This window comes from Dryobates pubescens, chromosome 12, assembly GCF_014839835.1.
Source record: "Dryobates pubescens isolate bDryPub1 chromosome 12, bDryPub1.pri, whole genome shotgun sequence".
NCBI classification, from domain to species: domain Eukaryota; kingdom Metazoa; phylum Chordata; class Aves; order Piciformes; family Picidae; genus Dryobates; species Dryobates pubescens.
In genome coordinates this window covers 27,285,123-27,306,126 of record NC_071623.1, presented here as the reverse complement: position 1 = coordinate 27,306,126, position 21,004 = coordinate 27,285,123, and the positions used below count along the sequence as shown (strand labels likewise).

Here is a 21,004-nt window from a genome sequence, read left to right as displayed (position 1 = left end):
AGAGACCAATATCCGCCTGTGTACAACCTCCCTTCAGGTAGTTGTAGAGAGCAATAAGGTCACCCCGAGTCTCCTCCTCTCCAGGCTAAGCAACCCCAGCTCCCTCAGCCTCTCCTCACAGGGCTTGTGTTCCAAACCCCTCACCAACTTCGTTGCCCTTCTCTGGACTCGTTCCAGCAAGTCAACCTCCTTCCTAAACTGAGGGGCCCAGAACTGGACACAGTACTTGAGGTGCGGCCTAACCAGCGCAGTGTACAGAAGCAGAATAACCTCCCTGCTCCATTTAGATCATTTTTCTGTTAGGTTAATTGGACACACATGCATTCTTCCACTGAAGCATACACATGCAATTACTTTTTTTTTTTCACTTCAAACACTTATTTTAGCACTGAAATTTTATCAAAGGAATAGTAATGTTAACTGGAAAATAATCTTACCTCTTAAAATCTTGTTTTGTCCTATACCTTCAAAAATATTTAAGTTGTCCTGAAATTGTTGTGTTTCGAAAGAAGTGAAGTTCAGTTTAATGGATAACCCTCGAGGCACTCTAAGATAACACAAGAAATAGAAGTCTTATAGCTGAAAGTTATGTTCTACTAATTTATTTCTTTTTTAGTAGTAAATCTATTGCATGCTTGAATGATGTTAAATTCAGAAAGGATACAAACACATTAATTAAGATTCTTGATCAAGATGACCTATTTGGTTAACTTTCAGTTTGTGAAATTAGCAAAGAGTAGGGCAAAACTCTTTTGTGACAGTATAAGTGGTCATTTAGTCACTGAAATTAGGTATATTTTAAGAATTAAACTGTCTAAACACTACAGTGTGATATTCAGCTGAATAGCAATCTATATTTAGGTACTTCTCCCATTGCCTTTCTACTAAACATATATGGTACTCTAAATTCTAAAACTCTACTATCACGATTAACTTAGCCTCCTCTACCACCATTGGTTGTTTCCTGGCATTCAGAGACCCACTGAAGATAGCTTTTTGAAAGCAATTTGCTGGTGCTTATCAGTACCAATTAGTAGAGAAGCATGAAGTAAATGTTTGAATATTTGCATTTGCATTTCCTTTCAGGGAGATATTGAGTATACTCTTTGCTCTTGAACAGGGAGAGAAAACTGTATCTTCATTTGGGCAGGAGTTAAATGGGGTGAAAATGTAAGAGCTTTTCCTGAAGGTAATGGGGAAATCTCTCTAGACAAAGAAAGGTGGATGAGAAATCAAATCTTGGATGTATTATAAGGTGACTTTTAACATATTTTTATAGCGATAATAACAATAAGAAGAGAAAATATCTTACATAGGTTACTAGAAAACTCAAAATATTCCCTCATAGAAACAATTCTGTTATCCAGGCTAATATTCTGAAGGATACAGTCTTTTTCTGTGACACACCTACATTTTAGAACCAGGTTAATATTGCTGAAGATGAGAAGAAACAAATGCACTAGGCAGAAGGGAAATCATGACTCTTAAGTGTCAGGGTGAAGACAAAAGCCCTGAACAAACTTAAAGGATAGCACCTTCAAAGAAGCCTTGGGAATAAGAAGTCCAAATCTTATCCAATTTTAAAGGCATTTCCTTAATCTCCTTTGATACTCTTCTACCAAATGAATGCTTCTTAAAGAACAGCCATTATTACAAAGCCATAGTAAGAATTACTGCCTTTCAAAGCAGTAGTTTCTCAACTGGCAGTCACTGTAGAGACTCTCAGGAGCTTCCAATATGCAATGATCTAATTTATTTCATATTATTAGAATGAGATTTATCACATATGGGTGTTTTCTTCTTGCTGGCCTATGAAGTGCACTTAGAGTGTCAAAGTCAAATAACTGTCCCTCCCTGTAGGTATGTATCCCTGATTAAACAACTACCACTTCTTGTGTCTACAGCCTAAAAAGCATTTTGGTGGTATTATGGCAAATGATACTCGTGTGCTTTTAAAACATATTCCTAAATGAGTTAGTAGTAGAGGTGCCATTAACTCCCAGATGAAATGTGTTCCCACGACAAGGGAGTTCTTGCAAGTGTTAGTAAAAGCTCTATCAATAAAGCTATTACCTAAAGACTAGTATTTACTATAACACTTTGAAATAAATATCTTTGTAATTATTTTGAGTTATGCAATTTATTGTGAGTTTGTAAGTGTGTTCTTGTGCCTGCATAAAACAAACAAGATTTCTCAAAATCAGACCTAAGAATTTTTTTCATGTGGGAAAATTATTGACATAGTTACGAGCTTTAGATTTTCAAGTTTAAAAAGAAAGTTATGTAAATACAATGGAGAAAATTGTCTGACATATTTTCCAGGCTAGGCTATTTGGGAAAAAAACCTAAATGTTATAAGGCTGATGTGCATGAAACAATAGCACCTCACAATAATAACTAAAAGAAAAATAAAGGAGAGAAAATTATTGGGAAATGGCTTACAGTATAATCCATTGGCAAATGATGTTTGCATTATATGGTTTGGGATAATTCATAGAATGAAAAAACCCAGAGGAATCAGTCAACATAAATTTTCCATCACAAACTGTATCTGTAAAGATATAATGAAGAACATTTGTCAAAATGCCATGTGAAAAACAGAATTGGAGCCAAAAATGAGGGCAATTTTAGATATTAGTTTGCATGAGTTAGCTTGGAAATGCTTTGTAAGCAAGAGTGGGAAAACAAAATAAAACACTTTACCAACTTACTCCCACTTCTAATTCCTATGAGTATTTGACCTCAAAGTACTATGAGAAGAAAAGCAGTAGAGAAGAACAGCTTTTAAGTTAGAGACCATCCAACTAATTCAAACTAGACTAAACCAATCTAAATAATTGAAATCTACAGCTGGATTCAACTAATCCAACTTGCTTGCTCTTACTTTATTTTACAGATTTGGAAGGAGCCAGAACCTGGCCTTAACAGATCTTATCTGCAGCTACTTTGAATCAGGAAGCTGTTTGCGCAACCAGAAACAACCTGATACCATGTGAATAAAAGCAAGATGGGATAAGATTGACGACCACTATCTCTTCTTTTATGACCCTCCTGGTTTCTTGTCTTATATACTTCTAAACACTCGAAAGAGATGAGTGGATAACCCATTTCCTGCCAGCAATCAAATTCATTCATCTGAGGCAAACATCATCTATCATCATATATTTCCCCCTCCCCCCCTTGGTGCTACTGTTCTATTCTATGCATTCTATTCTATGTTTTTCAGTTTGAAAATTAGTTGTTTTAAAGAAAAATAAATTTTAATCCTCAGGAAGATTGGAAATGCTAATTCATGTAGAGTTACATTATTTCAGCAGACACTGAAGCACTGTTGAAGCTCTGGCTGCATCTCTTGAACACTGTTAGGAATCTGATGATGATTTCTCCTCATTTTTTTTTTTTTTGAGGAAGAATCAGAGAGATTTCAAATAGGGGTAAAAATTATGCAAGATTATCTGGAGAGGTAAGGATAAGTTCATCAATTTGAGGCAGATAATCAGAAATAGAGCTTTTCATTAACATCAGAAATCTAAGTATATGTGTAATTGCATTCAAAATTATGAATAATCAATCAATCATATTGAAAATTACATGGAAATTTTATTGATCATATTACCTCTGGGAAAAGACATAAAATGATAAATTGCAGTTCCTTGTCTGTTCATTTTATAAGTGTAACATTCGTTCTGACTACCACTGTAGCAATGGCAACATAAAACTTGAGCTTTGTTTCAGTCAGGCTCAGGCAGGCACTGTGAATAAAGGCTGTGCAGAATGAATTTCACTAGTGATGATAAGTGTAATGCATCAGCTGGAACAGAAACACGTTCCCTTTTGCAATCTTCATGGCCTTTGAGGGGAAAAAATATATTTAAATATATATATAGAGAGAGGAAAAGGTTCCTGAAAGAGACTTTTTATTTAACCTTTCTATCAGAATAGGCTACACTTTAGAGCTAGGTGTTAGTATAGAAGTACTTTTCCTCTCCATTTTAATTCATGTTTACAGTGATAGAAATTTGTAGAATCATAGAATGTTTTAGGTTGTAAGGGACTTTCCAATGACCTAATATTTACAACCATTCCCACTGAGAATAGGATCATTGTGAGAAGTGCCTACACTGTCATTAATGCAGTGTGTAAAAGAGTGGCACTGTTAACAGGTGATTAGCAAGACACAGCATGACCTAAAAAAGAGTTTATAACACTGTCAGTAATAAAGAGATATAACATATTGGTCTAATAAAATGAGTGAGAAAAGTTTGCTTTTGTCAACAACTCATTTATGTTCTTGTTTCCTTTTATGTTTCTTCAGAGACAGTAGGTAATTAAACAGGACAGAAAGATTTTAGTTCATTCTGGAGGTCATCTCTAAGCACCCCTTATTGAAGGGAGGATGATGCAGCTGTGATCAAAATGGGCAAGCTCATTTCATTGCTACCTTCTCTTGGAGCCCTCAGAAAAGCATCAGTTTGCCTTATTCTGCAGGAAACATCTTTTGTGGGAACTACTTTCACTGCTTTCCCAACATGAATGTTGCTGTCTGCTTCTATTTATTTTGCTGCATGCAGGGCACATTAGTAGGGCTTAATCCTACAATCATTGAATTTCAGGAAGAAGCTCCCCAAACTGGTCAGATCAAGCTCACATATTTCAAGTGACAGAACCTTTCCCTGCCAAGGGCAGTACATTACTTGCTTACATATGATTAAGGACAGTAAGTTACTGTCTTGTATATGGTTAATCTCTCTCAATACTGTAGTGATTCTGTGAGGTAGGCAATCACAAAGTGTTAGCCTAGACATATAATAACTGCAAAGAGAGTCTGCAGAGAGAAATACCTCCTGGGATCAGCCTCCAGTCTCCTTTTCCTTACACTTATGTGGTACATGGCTGCTTTTCAGCAATGCCAGCCATTATTAATAGATGCTGCTCAGACTTTCACATTTCTCTAGAGACCCTTTCATTGAAATTGCTAACTGCAATGCCTTTTGTTACTGCACTGCATTGCAGAGCCAGGAAAAACCTTTCAAGTTAATTTTAATCAATAAAATTTAAAAATGGTGTTCAGTTGCCTAAACCTCTGCTGAGAATTTGAGATTTTACTGAATTCTCTCTAATGCAGGAAGAAACTATTAAAATTAACCATCCTACCCTATGTTTTAAAACCACTAAAATGTTCCAAAATCAGAAGTACTAGAGGGAATAATAAGATGAAAACCAAACAAAGTTGTTTAAAGGGCAGCAATTTCCTTGTGTATAAAGCACTTCTGGTAGAAATTATGAATTGGCTGTAAATCTCCTTGTGAAACTCTGAAGCACTTCTGAAAAGCTTGACTATTTCAGTTTTTATAGGACAGTATTAAGCTTTTCTAGAGATGGGACCTAAGTGAAAAATCAAAGAGGTGGGAAAAATGGCAGGTATCCCAAACATGCACACAGTTTTAGATTCCCACTGTTTTTGCAAAGTCTGCTAAGAAACCTAAATATATACATTCAGAAAAGCTCTGGGGTTTGGATGGAAAATGTAAGACTGAGGATGTAACATAAAAGTCATGGAGCAGCAATTTGTGCTTCAGCCAAAATTGTGTTGCTGTAAGGCTATGAGCTGAAACTGGTGAACTAAAGGTAACTGAATGAGTTGTTTGGAAGTACAAGGCAAGAGGAACATGATTAAGTCATCCAGCTCCCTGAAGTGTGTAACCGTAGCTAGTTTCCTTATGGCATTCTGAAAAATTTTCACTTGTATGCACATGCCTGAAATTTTCAGCTTAGCTGGGCATATTGTTTTGGTGACCGTTAAAATGCTGATTAAGAGACAGTATCTTCATTAACAAAGGGACAGAGCATTCACAGCTTGTATTTGGTAGAGATTCAGGGAGAGATGCAAATCATACCCAAAAGAAGCATAAGAAGCTATGAACAACTCTTCCTAGAAAAATTCACAACTTAAACCTCTGTACAGTCTCCAGGGCACATCTGAACCATGTCTATCTACATAGCTTTGACTGCAAGAAGGTGAGCTTAGTATGGTGCTTACAGCAGAACAGCTTACAGCAGAGCAGTTTAACTGGGGCTAGTTTAAGACCTGATTTCTTCAGCAGAAGTTCTTCCTCAGACCCCATCATCATTATGATCTACCTGGATGCAGCAGTTAGGCTAAATAGACATTTAAATGTGTTCCAGTGGATATACTACTGAAGTATTCTGATGCCTATTTTCCCCCCAAAAAGCATCTAAATGCTCCCTTCTGAGCTGACTGAACTCAGAAAAATGGAGGTAATGTGTAGATCTGCAATTTACCTCTTATGTTGCAGGGGGTTAAATTTCAACTCCTGGCAGAAGGAGCCAGCATACCACCAGCCTTCAGAATCAGGCTTGGAAATTCTTCTTTTATAATGGTTTGGTCTTTTACTTGCCTGTTTTTGTTTTGGTTTGGTTTGGTTTTGTGTGGGTGTTGTTTGTTTGTTTTTTGTTTTTAAACCAGAGCCTGATACATACATGTTCCTGGGTGTTCAGACCAGACTGCCTCCACTGTTATTCTCAGGAAAGGTCAGAAGGCTGTTCTGACAGCAGAAAGGCAACAAGCTTTCCCAACTTCTAGCACTAAATTCTATATTCACAACCAAACCAAACCAAACAAACCAAAGAAGCAGGGAACTAATTCCCCCAACTTCTCCTAGAACAGTATCACAGTCTCACAGTATAACTAAGGTTGGAAGAGACCCCAAGGATCATCAAGTCCAACCTGTCCCAACAGACCTCACGACTAGACCATGGCACCAAGTGCCACGTCCAATCTCCCCTTGAACACCTAATTTAGAAACTTTTCTTTGGACTTCACTGTGTAGTTGATTGCCTGTAAGCTTATCAAACTACTGAAATGATTAAGTACATTTTGGGGAAAATAAATGATTTACTGGGGTTTGTATTCTTACCACATCTCTTTTGAGATTCATCGGAACTATCCGGGCAGTCCGAGATTCCATCACAAAATAAATCTTTTCCAAGGCAGGTTACACCATCATCACATAGTTCAGCAGGTGGCAAACACTCAGCTGAAATAAGGACAGGAGCAATAAAAGGACAGCAGTAATGCAGTTTCACTATAAAGGGAAATTGACTTGCTTCTGGTTATTTAGCACATAACAAACCATTCTCTATTGTGTTCTACAGAACTGCACTCTTAGAAGCTTTGAATGAAATATCATACAGTAAATAGATAAATTTGGCTCAGAATGCAGGAAGTTCTCAGAAGTGATGTATTATTTTAAACTAAACTTGAAGTAGGGCTGGAATAAAATTTCCATGAATTCCTGCTTCCTCCTTCAACTCAAGCTGCTTTATGCAATATACTAAATGACATTTTCCCAATTTCTTATGCTTTCCTAAGATGGAAAATACTGTATTTTGGTCTAAATAACTGGAATTGTTTTGGTTTAGTTGAGTACAGTTTAATTTCTTCACCTCAATGTAACACAATGTTGTACTTCATCGAGTTTTCAAACAGCATATCTTGAAAACAAAACCCTTTAAGACTGGATTTTTAAATACCAGGACTATCAGAAACCTTATTCTTTTCAGATTTGCAAATGAAAGTTCTAAATTAAGAGCAAATTTCTGCATAAAATAATACATAGGCACATCCTTGAAAATGTGGAATCTCACTTAGAGTGTTTTCTTATAGCATCCACTGCAAACTTGCTCTTTTATATTTTAGGTGGTTTTGGTCTTGGACATCTGTAGAATTTAAGTAGGTCTCATTAAAGAGAATGAAAACATGCAGCTAAAAAAGTATTGGATAACTGCTAATTTAAATTTCTTGAAAATGACATTGAATTCTATGGAAACTATTCAGCTAGCACTATTCACAGGATCACCAAGGTTGGAAGAGACCTCAAAGATCACCAAGTCCAACCTGCCACCACAGACCTCATGATTAAACCATGGCACCAAGTGCCACGTCCAAGCCCCCCTTGAACACCTCCAGGGATGGTGACTCCAGCACCTCCCTGGACAGCCCATTCCAATGGCTAACAACTCTCTCAGTGAAGAACTTTCTCTTCACCTCGAGCCTAAACTTCGCCTGGTGCAGCTTGAGAGTGTGTCCTCTTGTTCTGGTGCTGGTTGCTTGAGAGAAGAGACCAACTCCCTCCTGGCTACAACCACCCTTCAGGTAGTTGTAGACAGCAATAAGGTCTCCCCTGAGCCTCCTCTTCTCCAGGCTAAACAATCCCAGCTCCCTCAGCCTTTCTTTCAATAAATGCTCATGGGAAAAGGTAAACATTTCTTATGCAAGAAAGATAAACATTAATTTGTAAAGCTAGTCATACAGCCTCTAACTATTTTAAGTTGATTTACTTTTACATAATACTGTTAGCTTTGTAATCAGATTAAATAAATGCCTGTCAAACACTTTATTATGCATCAGTGTAACAAACACTAAAATTGGTTTGGATGTGTCACAGCATTTCAAAGTGCTTTACAAAAACACTTTCATGTCAGCAACGCAGACAGTGGAAAGCAAAAGAGTTGCCATTTTGTGCTCAGTTGATAATTGAAGCAAACCAAACGTACTTCAGTCAAGCTTTGGAGGTGATAGAGTGCCAATGAATGAATTGCCACAGATGAGCAGGGGTGAAACTGTGCATTCTAGGCCTAGGGCAAAAACTCAATCAATAATCTAAGAATATATAATACAAGCCCAGAATGCAAGAAAACGTTGTTGCCATACATGGTCGAGTCTTTTTGTTCTTCACTCATAAAACTAAACAGCATTGCCACCTACTGGATAAAAAGAATTTAACATGTTCTGGTGAAACTTGGACTTTCTCCTCCCTCCCAGCCCCCCCCTTTTTAAAATAGAAAATTACCCTAAATTACACTGTGATTGCTCTACTCAAAATAAAACATGGAAGTAAATACACTAGACTTACTTGAAAATGCATATAAATATCTCATATGTGTCATCATTTAATAAGGCTAGGGGAGGTTTGCAAAGATTCAAACACCTTTGGCTTTCTGTCCATTGGAAGTCACGTGAAAGTTTGCTAACATTTTTACACTTTGTGTGTGTACAAAAAACCCCCAGAATAAAGCAACAAAAAGTAGCAGTTGGTATGAGTGTCAATATGTAAATTACTGTACTCTTTTTGTATTGTCTTATAAGTCCTTTCTCTTTGAAGAGGTTTCTTTAGTCAAATCAAAGGTCAGCCCCACACACTGTGTACTTGCAGGAATGGAATATGAGAATTGAATGATGTGAGACGAGGCTGTACAGGATGTAATTCTAAGATCTCAAAGTGTTTTATATAATCTTCTTGCTTCTCCCCATACTTTAGTTACTTACCTAAAGTTGTTGAGGACGTGCTTGTGGTGACTAGCTCTGAACCTGGGGAAACACAACACAAAATTGGAACTCTGCTTGCACTCCAGGAGCACTCACGCAGTTTCTTGGGCAGAACTAAGCAACAGCTACTCTGCTTCTGTATCTGCATTTTTTGCTGTATCCCCAAACACCAGTTTATGTAATATGATATGATAACACCAGCTTGAGTGTGCTGATCCTAAAGGTCAAAGGCTGCAATAAACATAAAAACAATAAGGTGGAACCCAAGTATATTTCAAATCTCATTCTTTCAGCTCTACTCACACTCTTTACAATAACTTCAAAAGATATTGTTGTTGGATTTTTTTTCCCCCATTAAAACAATAACAGCAATATTTAGTTTTCCAATGGTATGGAAAGATTCTGACCTGAGGTTGGTGTCAGGGAGCTTGTAATCAGACTCACGGGATCTGCTGAAACCAGACAAGTTACAACAACTTTAATATTGGTACTAAAACATCTATATACATTTACTTATAAATAACATTGCTCAGTAAATCAGTTATCTCAGTGAGAGGAGAGGAGCCTCAAAATTATCTAGTATTTGTGTATTTACTTACAGGCATGTGTACATGTAGGCACATTTATACATTAAAAAACCCCAAAAAGTAGATTTGTACTGGTGACAGCAAACTGCAAAGCATTCAGCAAGTACAGAATGCTTATTTGTGATTGCTCCAATGACACTTCCACTTAGGGGTGCTTTTAGTATCAATCAAGAAGGACATTGAGACTCTTGAATGTGTCCAGAGAAGGGCAATGAGGCTGGTGAGAGGCCTTGAGCACAAGCCCTATGAGGAGAGGCTGAGGGAGCTGGGATTGTTTAGCCTGGAGAAGAGGAGGCTCAGGGGAGACCTTATTGCTGTCTACAACTACCTGAAGGGTGGTTGTAGCCAGGAGGGAGTTGGTCTCTTCTCTCAAGCAACCAGCACCAGAACAAGAGGACACACTCTCAAGCTGCACCAGGCGAAGTTTAGGCTCGAGGTGAAGAGAAAGTTCTTCACTGAGAGAGTTGTTAGCCATTGGAATGTGCTGCCCAGGGCGGTGGTGGAGTCACCATCCCTGGAGGTGTTCAAGAGGAGATTGGATGTGGCACTTGATGCCATGCTTTAGTGGTCATGAAGTCTTGGGTGACAGGTTGGACTTGATGATCTTTGAGGTCTTTTCCAACCTTATTGATTCTATGAATCACTGAGGATGTCCCTTGTGTCTCCAGCTCCCACATAGGTTTATTTTGTTGTTGTTGTTTTGGTTTTGTTTGTTTGTTTGGTTATTAACTGTTTTGTATTACCATCCCTGTTTACTATTTTTACTTTCTACATTAAGACTTTAATATGTGAGTAGGTTAATATGACAATATCATCTGAAAAAAAAATAATGCCTATGGCCATCCTGTAAGTGCTGTGTGATTGCACTCAGGATGACCTGTTCCATAATCTTTCCTGGCACTGAGGTCAGGCTGACAGGTCTGTAATTCCCTGGGTTGTCCAACTGGCCTTCTTGTGGATGGGCACCACGTTGGCCAGCTTCCAGTCATCTGGTATCTCTCCAGTGAGCCAGGACTGGTGGAAAATGATGGAGAACAGCTTGTCCAGCTCATCTGCCAGTTCTCTCATTACCCTAGCACAGATCCAATCTGCTTCCATAGACTTGTGGGGATCCAAGTGGCACAGCAGGTCTCTAACTGCTTCCTTCTGGATTACAGGGGGATTATACTGCTTCCTGTTTCCATCTGCCAGCTCAGGAGGCCAGTTGTCTGGAGGACAACCTATCCTGCTATTGAAAATTGAGGCAAAGAAGACCTTAAGTACCTCTGCCTTTTCCTCATCTTTTGTTACTATATTCCACCCCATGTCCACTGAGGAGTGGATGTTTCTTCATGTTGTACTGGTAACAAAAAATTGTGTATATTTTAAGAAAGATACTGACCTGATGAAGTTAAAGGCACTGTTGTAGTAAGATTTTCATCAGCTACTGGAAGAAAGCAAGTTCATTATAAACTCCTTTTATAGCATAGTATCTCCTTTTATGCAACTTAGAAGAAGGTTAAAAAAAACCCCAAACCCAAACCAACAAAGCCAGCTGTAATTCTTTACCTTTGAATCACTACCTATAGCATCTATCCTTCTTTCCTTCTTTTGGCCAAGTCACCCTGTTCCTAGAAGTTTCTTATACTCTATGATATTCTTAAGAAGGACAGGTCTACATTAATTATTTCCAATCCTCAATGTCTATTAATTATATTACATATAAAATGTCTTAAAATGGGCAATCTCTGTCTTGAAACTTTTTGTCCTGTGGAGACTTTCATAGTACCTGTGATTTATAGAACAGTATTTAGATAAGCTAAATTAGTTAAAATTAACCTGGGATAATTTGCCAGAAAATTACTTTTAATCACTGTGAAAATCATGATTTCAAGCAAGTCACACCTGTGCTGCAATTCCCTCCCTCTCTGAAATAGGAATAAGACTTCTCTTGGAGAACATGCTGAGATATAGGAAGCAGAGGTGCCATATATAATTATGATTCTTAATTAGTTACAGTTGCTATTTTATTAAAGCACTAAAGATAGACTGAACAGATGATATCTCATGTGAAAAAAAGATATTTCAATAGCCCATAGCAAGAAAGGTTTGACTCCTTCAAAGTTCATCAATAGATATATAACTTTTTAAAAAGCTCTCCATAATTTTCTTGGGTGGAAGTTTTGAAGTACAATGAGCAATCACTTTTCACAGTGATGTGCAGTTATTTAGAACAACTTCTTATATGTTGTACAAGTACTAAAGAGAACATATGTCAAGACTCTGAATTTAGCCTTTGAATACCTAAATGCATCTTTTAGGTTCAAGAGGGAGACATTGCACATCAGATGTCCCACTCCTCTTAAAGCAGTCAGTTGCTACTTAAAAGTATCTCCAGCAAGTCTTCAGATATCAACTAATCAACATCCAATTCAAGAGATTCAAATTACTTTTTATCCTCATCCTCACTGAATGTCTGTTTTGAAGCTTGTTGAGGTAAAAACCATTGATTCTTGGGCTTCCACTTAAGCTTTCATAAATGTACACAAAACCCACTATATTTATATATTTGCAGAATTAAAAGTCTTCAAAGCCACATTTATTTCTTTCCGTTTACACTTTACTTAAGCTTTAAAGGAGTATAAAGTCAGTTCCTTGAGCATACTTCTCCATAATTTGCACTCTGTATTCAGTTTGTTGTTCTTATTGACATCTTGTGAATAAACAAGTCTCCACTTACTGTGAGGCTGGGTCCTTAGTCTTTAGCAAAACAAAATGATAATCACATTTACTTATGAAACAGTCGGGGCTTAATTGGTTTACCTCGAGAGGTAATGAAATTACAGATGTTGTGCTACATAAAAGAGATAAAATGGAGTGTTTTCCATGAGCAATCACTGTCCTTCACTCCATCCTTAGTGAACATGCACACAATGTTGACTCATGCTTTCTAGCTAACAAGGGTTTACATGATTCTTGCTGCTGCTACTGAGAAGTCTGTAAGGGGAAGAAGGGCACCCATGAGTATAAGTAACAATTCCTTTGCTGTTTGGAAGCCAAAGTTTTCATTTGTGCTACCTGGAGTTCTTCAGGATTTATAAGAAAGAAAAATTTTTACTAGCATTACCTGTGACTTGTATGCTGTTCACATCAACTTTCAAAGTCTGGGTAAGATTAGTTTTATTTGCATTGATACCCCAAACCAGCTCACTCTTTACTTTCTCAGCTTCTATCAGTGGAGTAAAATAAAGGTTGAAAATCACAATGATACTAGAAAGACAAAACAGAGAAAATTATTAGTTATGCAAGCTAATTAAGCACATCTGCTATGTGCCATATGTGCTATAGACAATATTTAATTCCAACATGGGTTCCACTTGCAAAATCAGAGTATTTTTAAGTGTTAGCTGGCAACAATGACACATAAAGTGGAGGCTGGTCTCATCTCCCAGGCAACCAGCACCAGAATAAGAGGACACAGCCTCAAGCTGTGCCAGGGGAGGTTTAGGCTGGATGTTAGGAAGAAGTTCTTCATAGAAAGGGTGATTGCCCATTGGAATGGGCTGCCCAGGGAGGTGGTGGAGTAACCATCACTGGAGGTGTTTAGGAAGAGACTGGATGGGGCACTTGGTGCCATGGTTTAGTTGATTAGATGGCGTTGGATGATAGGTTGGATTCAATGATCTCAAAGGTCTTTTCCAACCTGGTCAATTCAATTCTATCCTATCCTATCCTATCCTATCCTATCCTATCCTATCCTATCCTATCCTATCCTATCCTAACATCTCTTAATTGTCAGGTGGGTTTGAACTGTAGAGAAACAAGTTTGTGGGGTTTTTCATCACTGTTTACTTTTATTTTAATTGGAAAAAACCAAAAAACAGCAACCAAGACTTATATTAATTGTTGCAATGGAGAAAAATTTGAATAAGTTAAAGAAGTAGGTTTGTTGTTATTTGACTGATCTTCCTAGTTCACGTCTTAGAATATTGATGGTGAACTTTGAAGAGTTATGAGAATTATATATTGTTCCTGTTACAAAAATACAATACAAGGTGACCATTTCTATGAAGGAAACATCATCTGTAGATTTTGCATATGTGAGGATCTGTGTGACTGCCTGGATCCTCATAAAACAACAGCAATGGTTGAAATCACAGGTATTTTGAAATAAGTGGTGAAACTACATTTACAATCCACAGGGCCTGAAATTTATTCAAAGTGCTTTCTCTTTTCTCTCTGCTTTCCTTTCTAGATATTAAGTTTTATATTTGTAGCCAGATTAAGGTATTGTTAAAATACAGTACTTGCTAAAGTTCCTTTCTATTTACCTACATTTAGGCAGAAACTCTTTTATTCTTAAGCATTTATACTACCCAACTGCAGCTGACTCAGTAATGCTTTTTGATAAGGGTTGATTAATCATGCAATTTTGCTAAGCGTAGTTTGCAATACAGGGAGAAACTGCCCTCCATAATTTCTTACATGTTTCTGATAACCTCTGGGCCATGCTGAGCAAACAAAAGAGTTTATTGCTATCCCTGTGAGTCAGCAGAGTTTCAAGGGTGAAATAACAAGGAGACTGACCAACAAGGCAAACACTTTTTAAATTAGCAGTCAAACAGAGAATAATTTCTGAGACAAAACAAAATTCCAAGTATTGTTTCCAAATGGAAATGAAGACATATCTTGACTGATGTATTAAAAACTCAGCTCCAACTTTCACTGACACCAGGTTTTCTGTGATTTCTCTGGTATTTGTGTCAAGATACAGGAGTGGAATTGGTGTTACCAAATGCAGATGCTCCCAGTGCAGATATCTAGATTCCCATTGTAGTTGCTATAAAGAAATACACTCTTCTTTGGTACAATCGATCTCCTCCCAAAAAAGGCTTCTAAACTGACCAGGTCAGAAAACTCTATAAACCCATGACTTACAAAGAGTCTTGAACAATTATCTCAGAGATGTCTCCATCTTTGATGCCCAAATTTTTTAGGAGACTAATTCCATTGTTATGTATTGGATGCACCTTCACAAGGATAAAAACTGGGAATGACATACCACTGTGCACTCCATTCTGTTGATGTTGTAAAATCCTTCATAAAGTGTTCATACTCCCAAGTTTCCAGCTAAATTAGGTTTATACCCTCACTATCCCAATCAAAAGATCTCTCTAATTCAAATCTGGTTCCAGTTTTCAGCAGTCCCTCAAATGAGCTGTCTCCTCTGAAAGTTTATCCACATAACATATTTATAGAAAACATGTATATCACAAGTACAGCTGCTATCACAGAATCTCATCCCCTGTCGTCATGTAATGTGCGCTTCAATTTTGTGGTCTCTGTTTCATAATTAAGGCAGCCAATTTTGTAATTAATTTTTCATACTCTTCCAGATCTGCCAAGGTCCTAATCTTTTATTCTCTGTTTTGTTCTTGCCTACTGTAGCGTTCTATTAGCCCTTTACTTTAAACAAAAATAACTTAAGTTGCTTATGGTAATGTAAGATTTGCCCCCACCAATCTAAGCAGCTTTCCACAAGAAAGATCAGCACAAACTGATATCCTTTCCTTCTAGCTAGTTTCCTACCTGTATCACTGTCCTTATCTTTCTAAATGCACATTTTCAGAGACTATTACTTATTTTTCCCTTCTTCTTTTTTCCCCCCTGTAATCCAAAGGGATGTTTTTGGAGGAAAGATCTGTCTTGAAGCTTTATATGATCTTTACAGGGCCTTATCCAATCTCTAAACATATATTTTTTTCATCTATTCACTGTTCATGGAAGAACTATCTAAACAGCAACATCATTGCCCATATTTTAAGTTAAGATGTAAGTACCCATTCTCTGACTTGAATCTTTCATGACTATCTTCAGGTTTCCTGGAAAAAAAAAGAAAAAAAAAATCAAAACCCAGCACAAAAGCACTTGATTCCCCTTCAGTTTACACAGTGTGCTCAGGTGACCAAGAAGGTTAATGGCATCCTGGCCGGTATAAGGAACAGTGTGGCCAGCAGGAGCAGGGAAGTCATTCTGCCCCTGTACTCAGCACTGGTTAGGCCACATCTTGATTACTGTGTCCAGTTCTGGCTCCTTCAGTTTAGGAAAGATGTTGAACTTGCTGGAACATGTCCAGAGAAGGGCAACAAAGTTGGTGAGGGGTTTGGAGCACAAGCCCTATGAGGAGAGGCTGAGGGAGCTGGGGTTGCTTAGCCTGGAGAAGAGGAGCCTCAGGGGAGACCTTCTTGCTGTCTACAACCTCCTGAAGGGAGGTTGTAGCCAGCTGGGGGTTGCTCTCTTCTCCCAGGCAACCAGCAACAGAAAAAGAGTACACAGTCTCAAGCTGCACCAGGGGAGGTTTAGGCTGGACATTAGGAGGAAGTTCCTCACAGAAAGAGAGACTGGCCATTGGAATGTGCTGCCCAGGGAGACAGTGGAGTTGCCATAACTGGAGGTGTTTAAGAAGAGACTGGATGGGGCACTTGATGCCATGCTTTAGTTGATTAGATAGTGTTGGATGATAGGTTGGACTTGATGATCTCAAAGGTCTCTTCCAACCTGGTTAATTCTATTCTATTCTATTTTCTTTTTGTTGGATAGGATGGAAGCATGTGCTGAAACTGTTTAATAATGGGAGAATTAGGATCCTATTAAGAACAGTCCACATGGAATTAACACTTCAGAGCCCACTGCACTTTTTTGCCAGATGTCCTGCAGTAGGCTGAGCACCATAATAGAATATTGAAAAATGAGGTCAAACAAATTTTATAAATAAAGAAGGTCTTACTGTATCTATTTTATGGACTCTTTAGGACACACAGGGTGCAGTTTTACCTAGTGTCAAATAACAACTGCACTTCATGTCCATAGACTCATAGAAGTGTATTTCCATTCATCTGAGCTTATGCCAGCAGATCTCTAATTGCACTTTCCTCTAGATGACAAGTGCCATCATCCCTGCAAACACAGTACAACTACCAGACTCGAGGCAGGGCTGGGGCAGGGGGAGCACAGGAGAGGAGGGAGCAGGGGAGGGGATGGAGAAGAGATTTTAGCAGCCCATTAAAATATAGATCTTATATGAGTTGGGCTCAGTCTCACAGGTTTGATCATGTGATGAACATAAAGGAGTCCAAGAAGGCAGTTTGCCCAAAGGAAACACATTGGTGTCAAACTCCCAACAGCACCACTTAGACGATGTAAGATGTGAAAGAAATATTATTGGGTGTATCTGAGAATCTCATGAATAGCAAAGTATTGGTAAGCACTCCAGAGAGAAGTGTAGTGAGGACTCTTAGCTTTTATTTGTGGAGTTTAATCAAACTGTACTCACTGGAACTGGGAAATTTCACATCTTTCAAATTCCTTTTTCAGACCACTTGCTTGAAAAACTTCTTGTATCTACATAGAAACGAAAAATAATTAATGAATACCAGGCTGAGGGAACTGGGGTTGCTTAGCCTGGAGAAGAGAAGGCTCAGGGGAGACCTTATTGCTCTCTATAACTACTTGAAGGGAGGTTGTAGACAGACAGGGGCTGGTCTCTTCTCCCAGGCAACCAGCACCAGAACCAGAGGACACAGTCTCAAGCTGTGCCAGGGGAAGTTTAGGCTTGAGGTGAGGAAGATATTCTTCATAGAAAGAGTGATTGACCATTGGAATGTGCTGCCCAGGGAAGTGGTGGAGTCACCATCACTGGAGGTGTTTAGGAAGAGACTGGATGGGGTGCTTGGTGCCATGGTTTAGTTGATTAGATGGTGTTGGGTGATAGCTTGGACTGGATGATCTCAAAGGTCTTTTCCAACCTGGTTAATTCTACTCCATTCCATTCCATTCCATTCCATTCCATTCCATTCCATTCCATTCCATTCCATTCCATTCTATTCTATTGGTATTCTATTTGTATTCATGTTATGAAATTAACCTCCCTATGAAATGCTCTTGAATTAACCAGACACTAATCGGCTCTTACCAGTTGTTCAACATCATAGGCAAGGACTTTGAAATCAGCTGACGATCTGTTTTTTAAAGCAGGAGTGAATGGAGTCCCAGAGAGTATTTGAAATATCCCTGTGTAGCTGTGAGTACTCTCAGATGCTTCAGCTGGATAATTAAAAATTCAATTCAATGTTTGGAATTATACAGAAATAAACGAAAAACATTGCATTAGATTTGGTTCCACAGAGATCATCAACAGAATAACTTTCAGCTTTTTGGTTTGCTTTGAAATCAGAGGTGCTGATTTTATACAAGTGATAAACATTTTCCAGTGTTCATAAGAGTGAGAGCTACATAAACATATCTGAATGAATTATTATATATCTTTGCTTTTCAGTACTCTTAATTCTGTTTTAAGTGCTACTTTCCAGCAGCACTGTGAACGAACGAAAGGGACAATGATGTGGCTGCTTGTGTCTAACACAAGGGACAAAAATAAACAAGAAGAATAATTGCAAAGGAATTATGAATTTTTTTTGTGTGTGTTCTGGATTAAAAATATTCTGAGCAGAGTAAAAGTGCTTTTTGTGGGGTTATATGTATCAAACACATGTTTAAAAAAATGTATTATTATTTGAATGTGATTAAATTCTTGCTTATTAATCTTCTGAATCATAAGTCATTAATTTCAGGTCTGTATCTAGATGAAATAATATATCATCAGTACTTTTAAGGGAAATTTCATTTTCCTGGAATGTGACTGTATTCTGTAAAAGGGGAATAGATTCAGTAGGGAGAACAAGTTTTAAAATCTGAAATGAAAATAAGAACTCAAGAAATACACTGACAAAGCAGGTAAAAAAAAAAAAAAGAAAGTATGTCTCACAGGTAGTTTAGTCTTCCTGTGCTTCTGTATGAGATACTATGGAGTTTTGGTGATGGAAGCACCAAAAACTTCAATGTGAAAGAATTATTTCAATATCTTTATTGATGATCTGGATGAGGGGATTGTGTCAGTCATCAGTAAATGTGCAGATGGCACCAAGCTGGGGACAGGTGTTGATCTGTTACACGGTAGGAGGGCTCTCCAGAGGGACCTAGACAGGCTGGACAGATGGGCAGAGTCCAGCATGATGGCATTCAACAAGTCCAAGTGCCGGGTGCTGTACTTTGGCCACAACAACTCCATGCAGCACTACAGGCTGGGGACAGAGTGGCTGGCAAGCAGCCAGGCAGAAAGGGACCTGGGGTTGAGAGCTGGCTGAACATAAGCCAATAGTGTGCCCAGGTGCCCAAGAAGGCCAATGGCATCCTGGCCTTTTTCAGGCATAGTGTGGCCAGCAGAAGCAGGGAAGTCATTGTGCCCCTTTACTCAGCACTGGTTAGGGCACATCTTGTGTACTGTGTCCAGTTCTGTGTTCTTCAATTTAAGAAGGACATTGAGACTCTTGAACATGTCCAGAGAAGGGCAATGAGGCTGGGGAGAGGCCTCAAGTACAAGCCCTGTGAGGAGAGGCTGAGGGAGCTGGGATTGTTTAGCCTGGAGAAGAGGAGGCTCAGGGGGAGACCTTATTGCTGTCTACAACTACCTGAAGGGAGGTTGTAGCCCAGTGGGGTTTGGTCTCTTCTGCCAGGCAACCAGCACCAGAACAAGAGGACACAGTCTCAAACTGTGCCAGGGGAGGTTTAGGACGGAGGTGAGGATAAAGTTCTTCATGGAGTGAGCTGTTAGCCATTGGAATGGGCTGCCCAGGGAGGTAGTGGAGTCACCATCCCTGGAGGTGTTCAAGAGGGGATTGGACGTGGCACTTGATGCCATGGTTTAGTGGTCATGAGGTGTGACAGGTCATGGTTGGGTGACAGGTTGGACTTGATGATCTTTGAGGTCTTTTCCAACCTTATTGATTCTATGATTCTATTTTTTGAACTACAGAAATCACTAGAATGAAACAAAAAAATGTATTTCCTGAAACTTTTGCCTAACCTACTACCTTCCCTCCATTTCAAAATATGTTTTTCCCATTAGCTCTGAGGGCCTAAATACATGAACCTAAATACATAGTACATAAACCTAAATACAATTTGTTCCAAATGAAAATCAGGATGTACTGGGGACCATAGAACTGGACACAATACTCCAGGTTTGGCCTCATCAAAGCACAATTCCACAAGATCTTTAAAATTTAGATTACTTTGAGTAGCAGCAACTTGGTTTATCACATTCTTCTGAGCTAAATATTTATAATTACTTTACCTTACTGTTATGCAGCATGGGCAGCTGACTGTCTAATGCAGGGTCATTCTCATACCAATATATATTTTTTTTGGTAATAAAAACATTTCAAGATATAGAACACACAAAGCTCCCCACAAACTTCAGAGTATTATCAAAGTCTTTCTGAGCGAAACCTCATACAAGGAGAAAAAAGGAAAAAATCAGAGTCTGCCATTTTGCCTCATCTATTTGATGAATACAATTGAATAACCAAAGCTTTGTAGCTTGGATTGCATTTCAGAGACATCTCCCAAAGTCTAAGCCATGAAAATTAATTTATATGGCTTCAGGACATGCTTCAAGTGCTTGTAGTTTTGCCTGGTTTGTTCATATCATTTTCCAGGGGAGGAAAAGAAATAAAACCCCTCAACCATTGACTGTATCATTAAAAACATAGCATGAAATATGAAATATAATTGCAGAGATAACACCATTGGTTTCAAAGTCTGAACATCTACTGAAGAACTTCTGGAAAGGTTAAAAGCTGGCTACTTACCTCGTTCTAACTCTTGAATTGATAACCATGAAAGTACAATCAGTCCAACACAAACACACACAAAAGCTGCGAGCAGAAGAGCAAATAAAACTTCATAGTTAGTAACAGGATCATATTCCTTATTAGATGGTTTTTTCACCTTCATGTTTCTCTTGAAAGCTTGTATGAATTAAGCACTGACAAAAGACAGAACCTGAAAAGAAGCATAATAATCCACACGAACAGATATTTATAGGAGGCGCTTGTAAATTAATGACACCATAAAACTTTGTTGATAGGTTTTTACAACATTCCCGAGCAGGCACATCCATGCACAAGATAAGCAAATATGAAGAACATAAATCTCTTTAGAAAGGAAGCACCTACATTCGTGTGTCACT

At 38.4% G+C, this 21,004-nt stretch overlaps 1 protein-coding gene across 1 annotated transcript in view; it reads right to left on the bottom strand.

Moving 5' to 3' along the window:
- Positions 1 to 20,769, bottom strand: part of TMPRSS15 (transmembrane serine protease 15) — a 60,066-nt gene extending 39,297 nt beyond the window's left edge. The window contains exons 1-10 of the mRNA XM_054165885.1: positions 20,625 to 20,769; positions 17,888 to 18,018; positions 17,249 to 17,316; positions 15,756 to 15,797; positions 13,043 to 13,185; positions 11,318 to 11,362; positions 9,350 to 9,391; positions 6,939 to 7,106; positions 2,443 to 2,551; positions 438 to 547 (exon numbers count right to left, since the gene is read on the bottom strand). Coding sequence (XP_054021860.1) covers positions 438 to 547; positions 2,443 to 2,551; positions 6,939 to 7,106; positions 9,350 to 9,391; positions 11,318 to 11,362; positions 13,043 to 13,185; positions 15,756 to 15,797; positions 17,249 to 17,316; positions 17,888 to 18,018; positions 20,625 to 20,769 — 1,003 coding nt within the window. The remainder of the gene's footprint in view (positions 1 to 437; positions 548 to 2,442; positions 2,552 to 6,938; positions 7,107 to 9,349; positions 9,392 to 11,317; positions 11,363 to 13,042; positions 13,186 to 15,755; positions 15,798 to 17,248; positions 17,317 to 17,887; positions 18,019 to 20,624) is intronic.
- Positions 20,770 to 21,004: the final 235 nt, after the last annotated feature.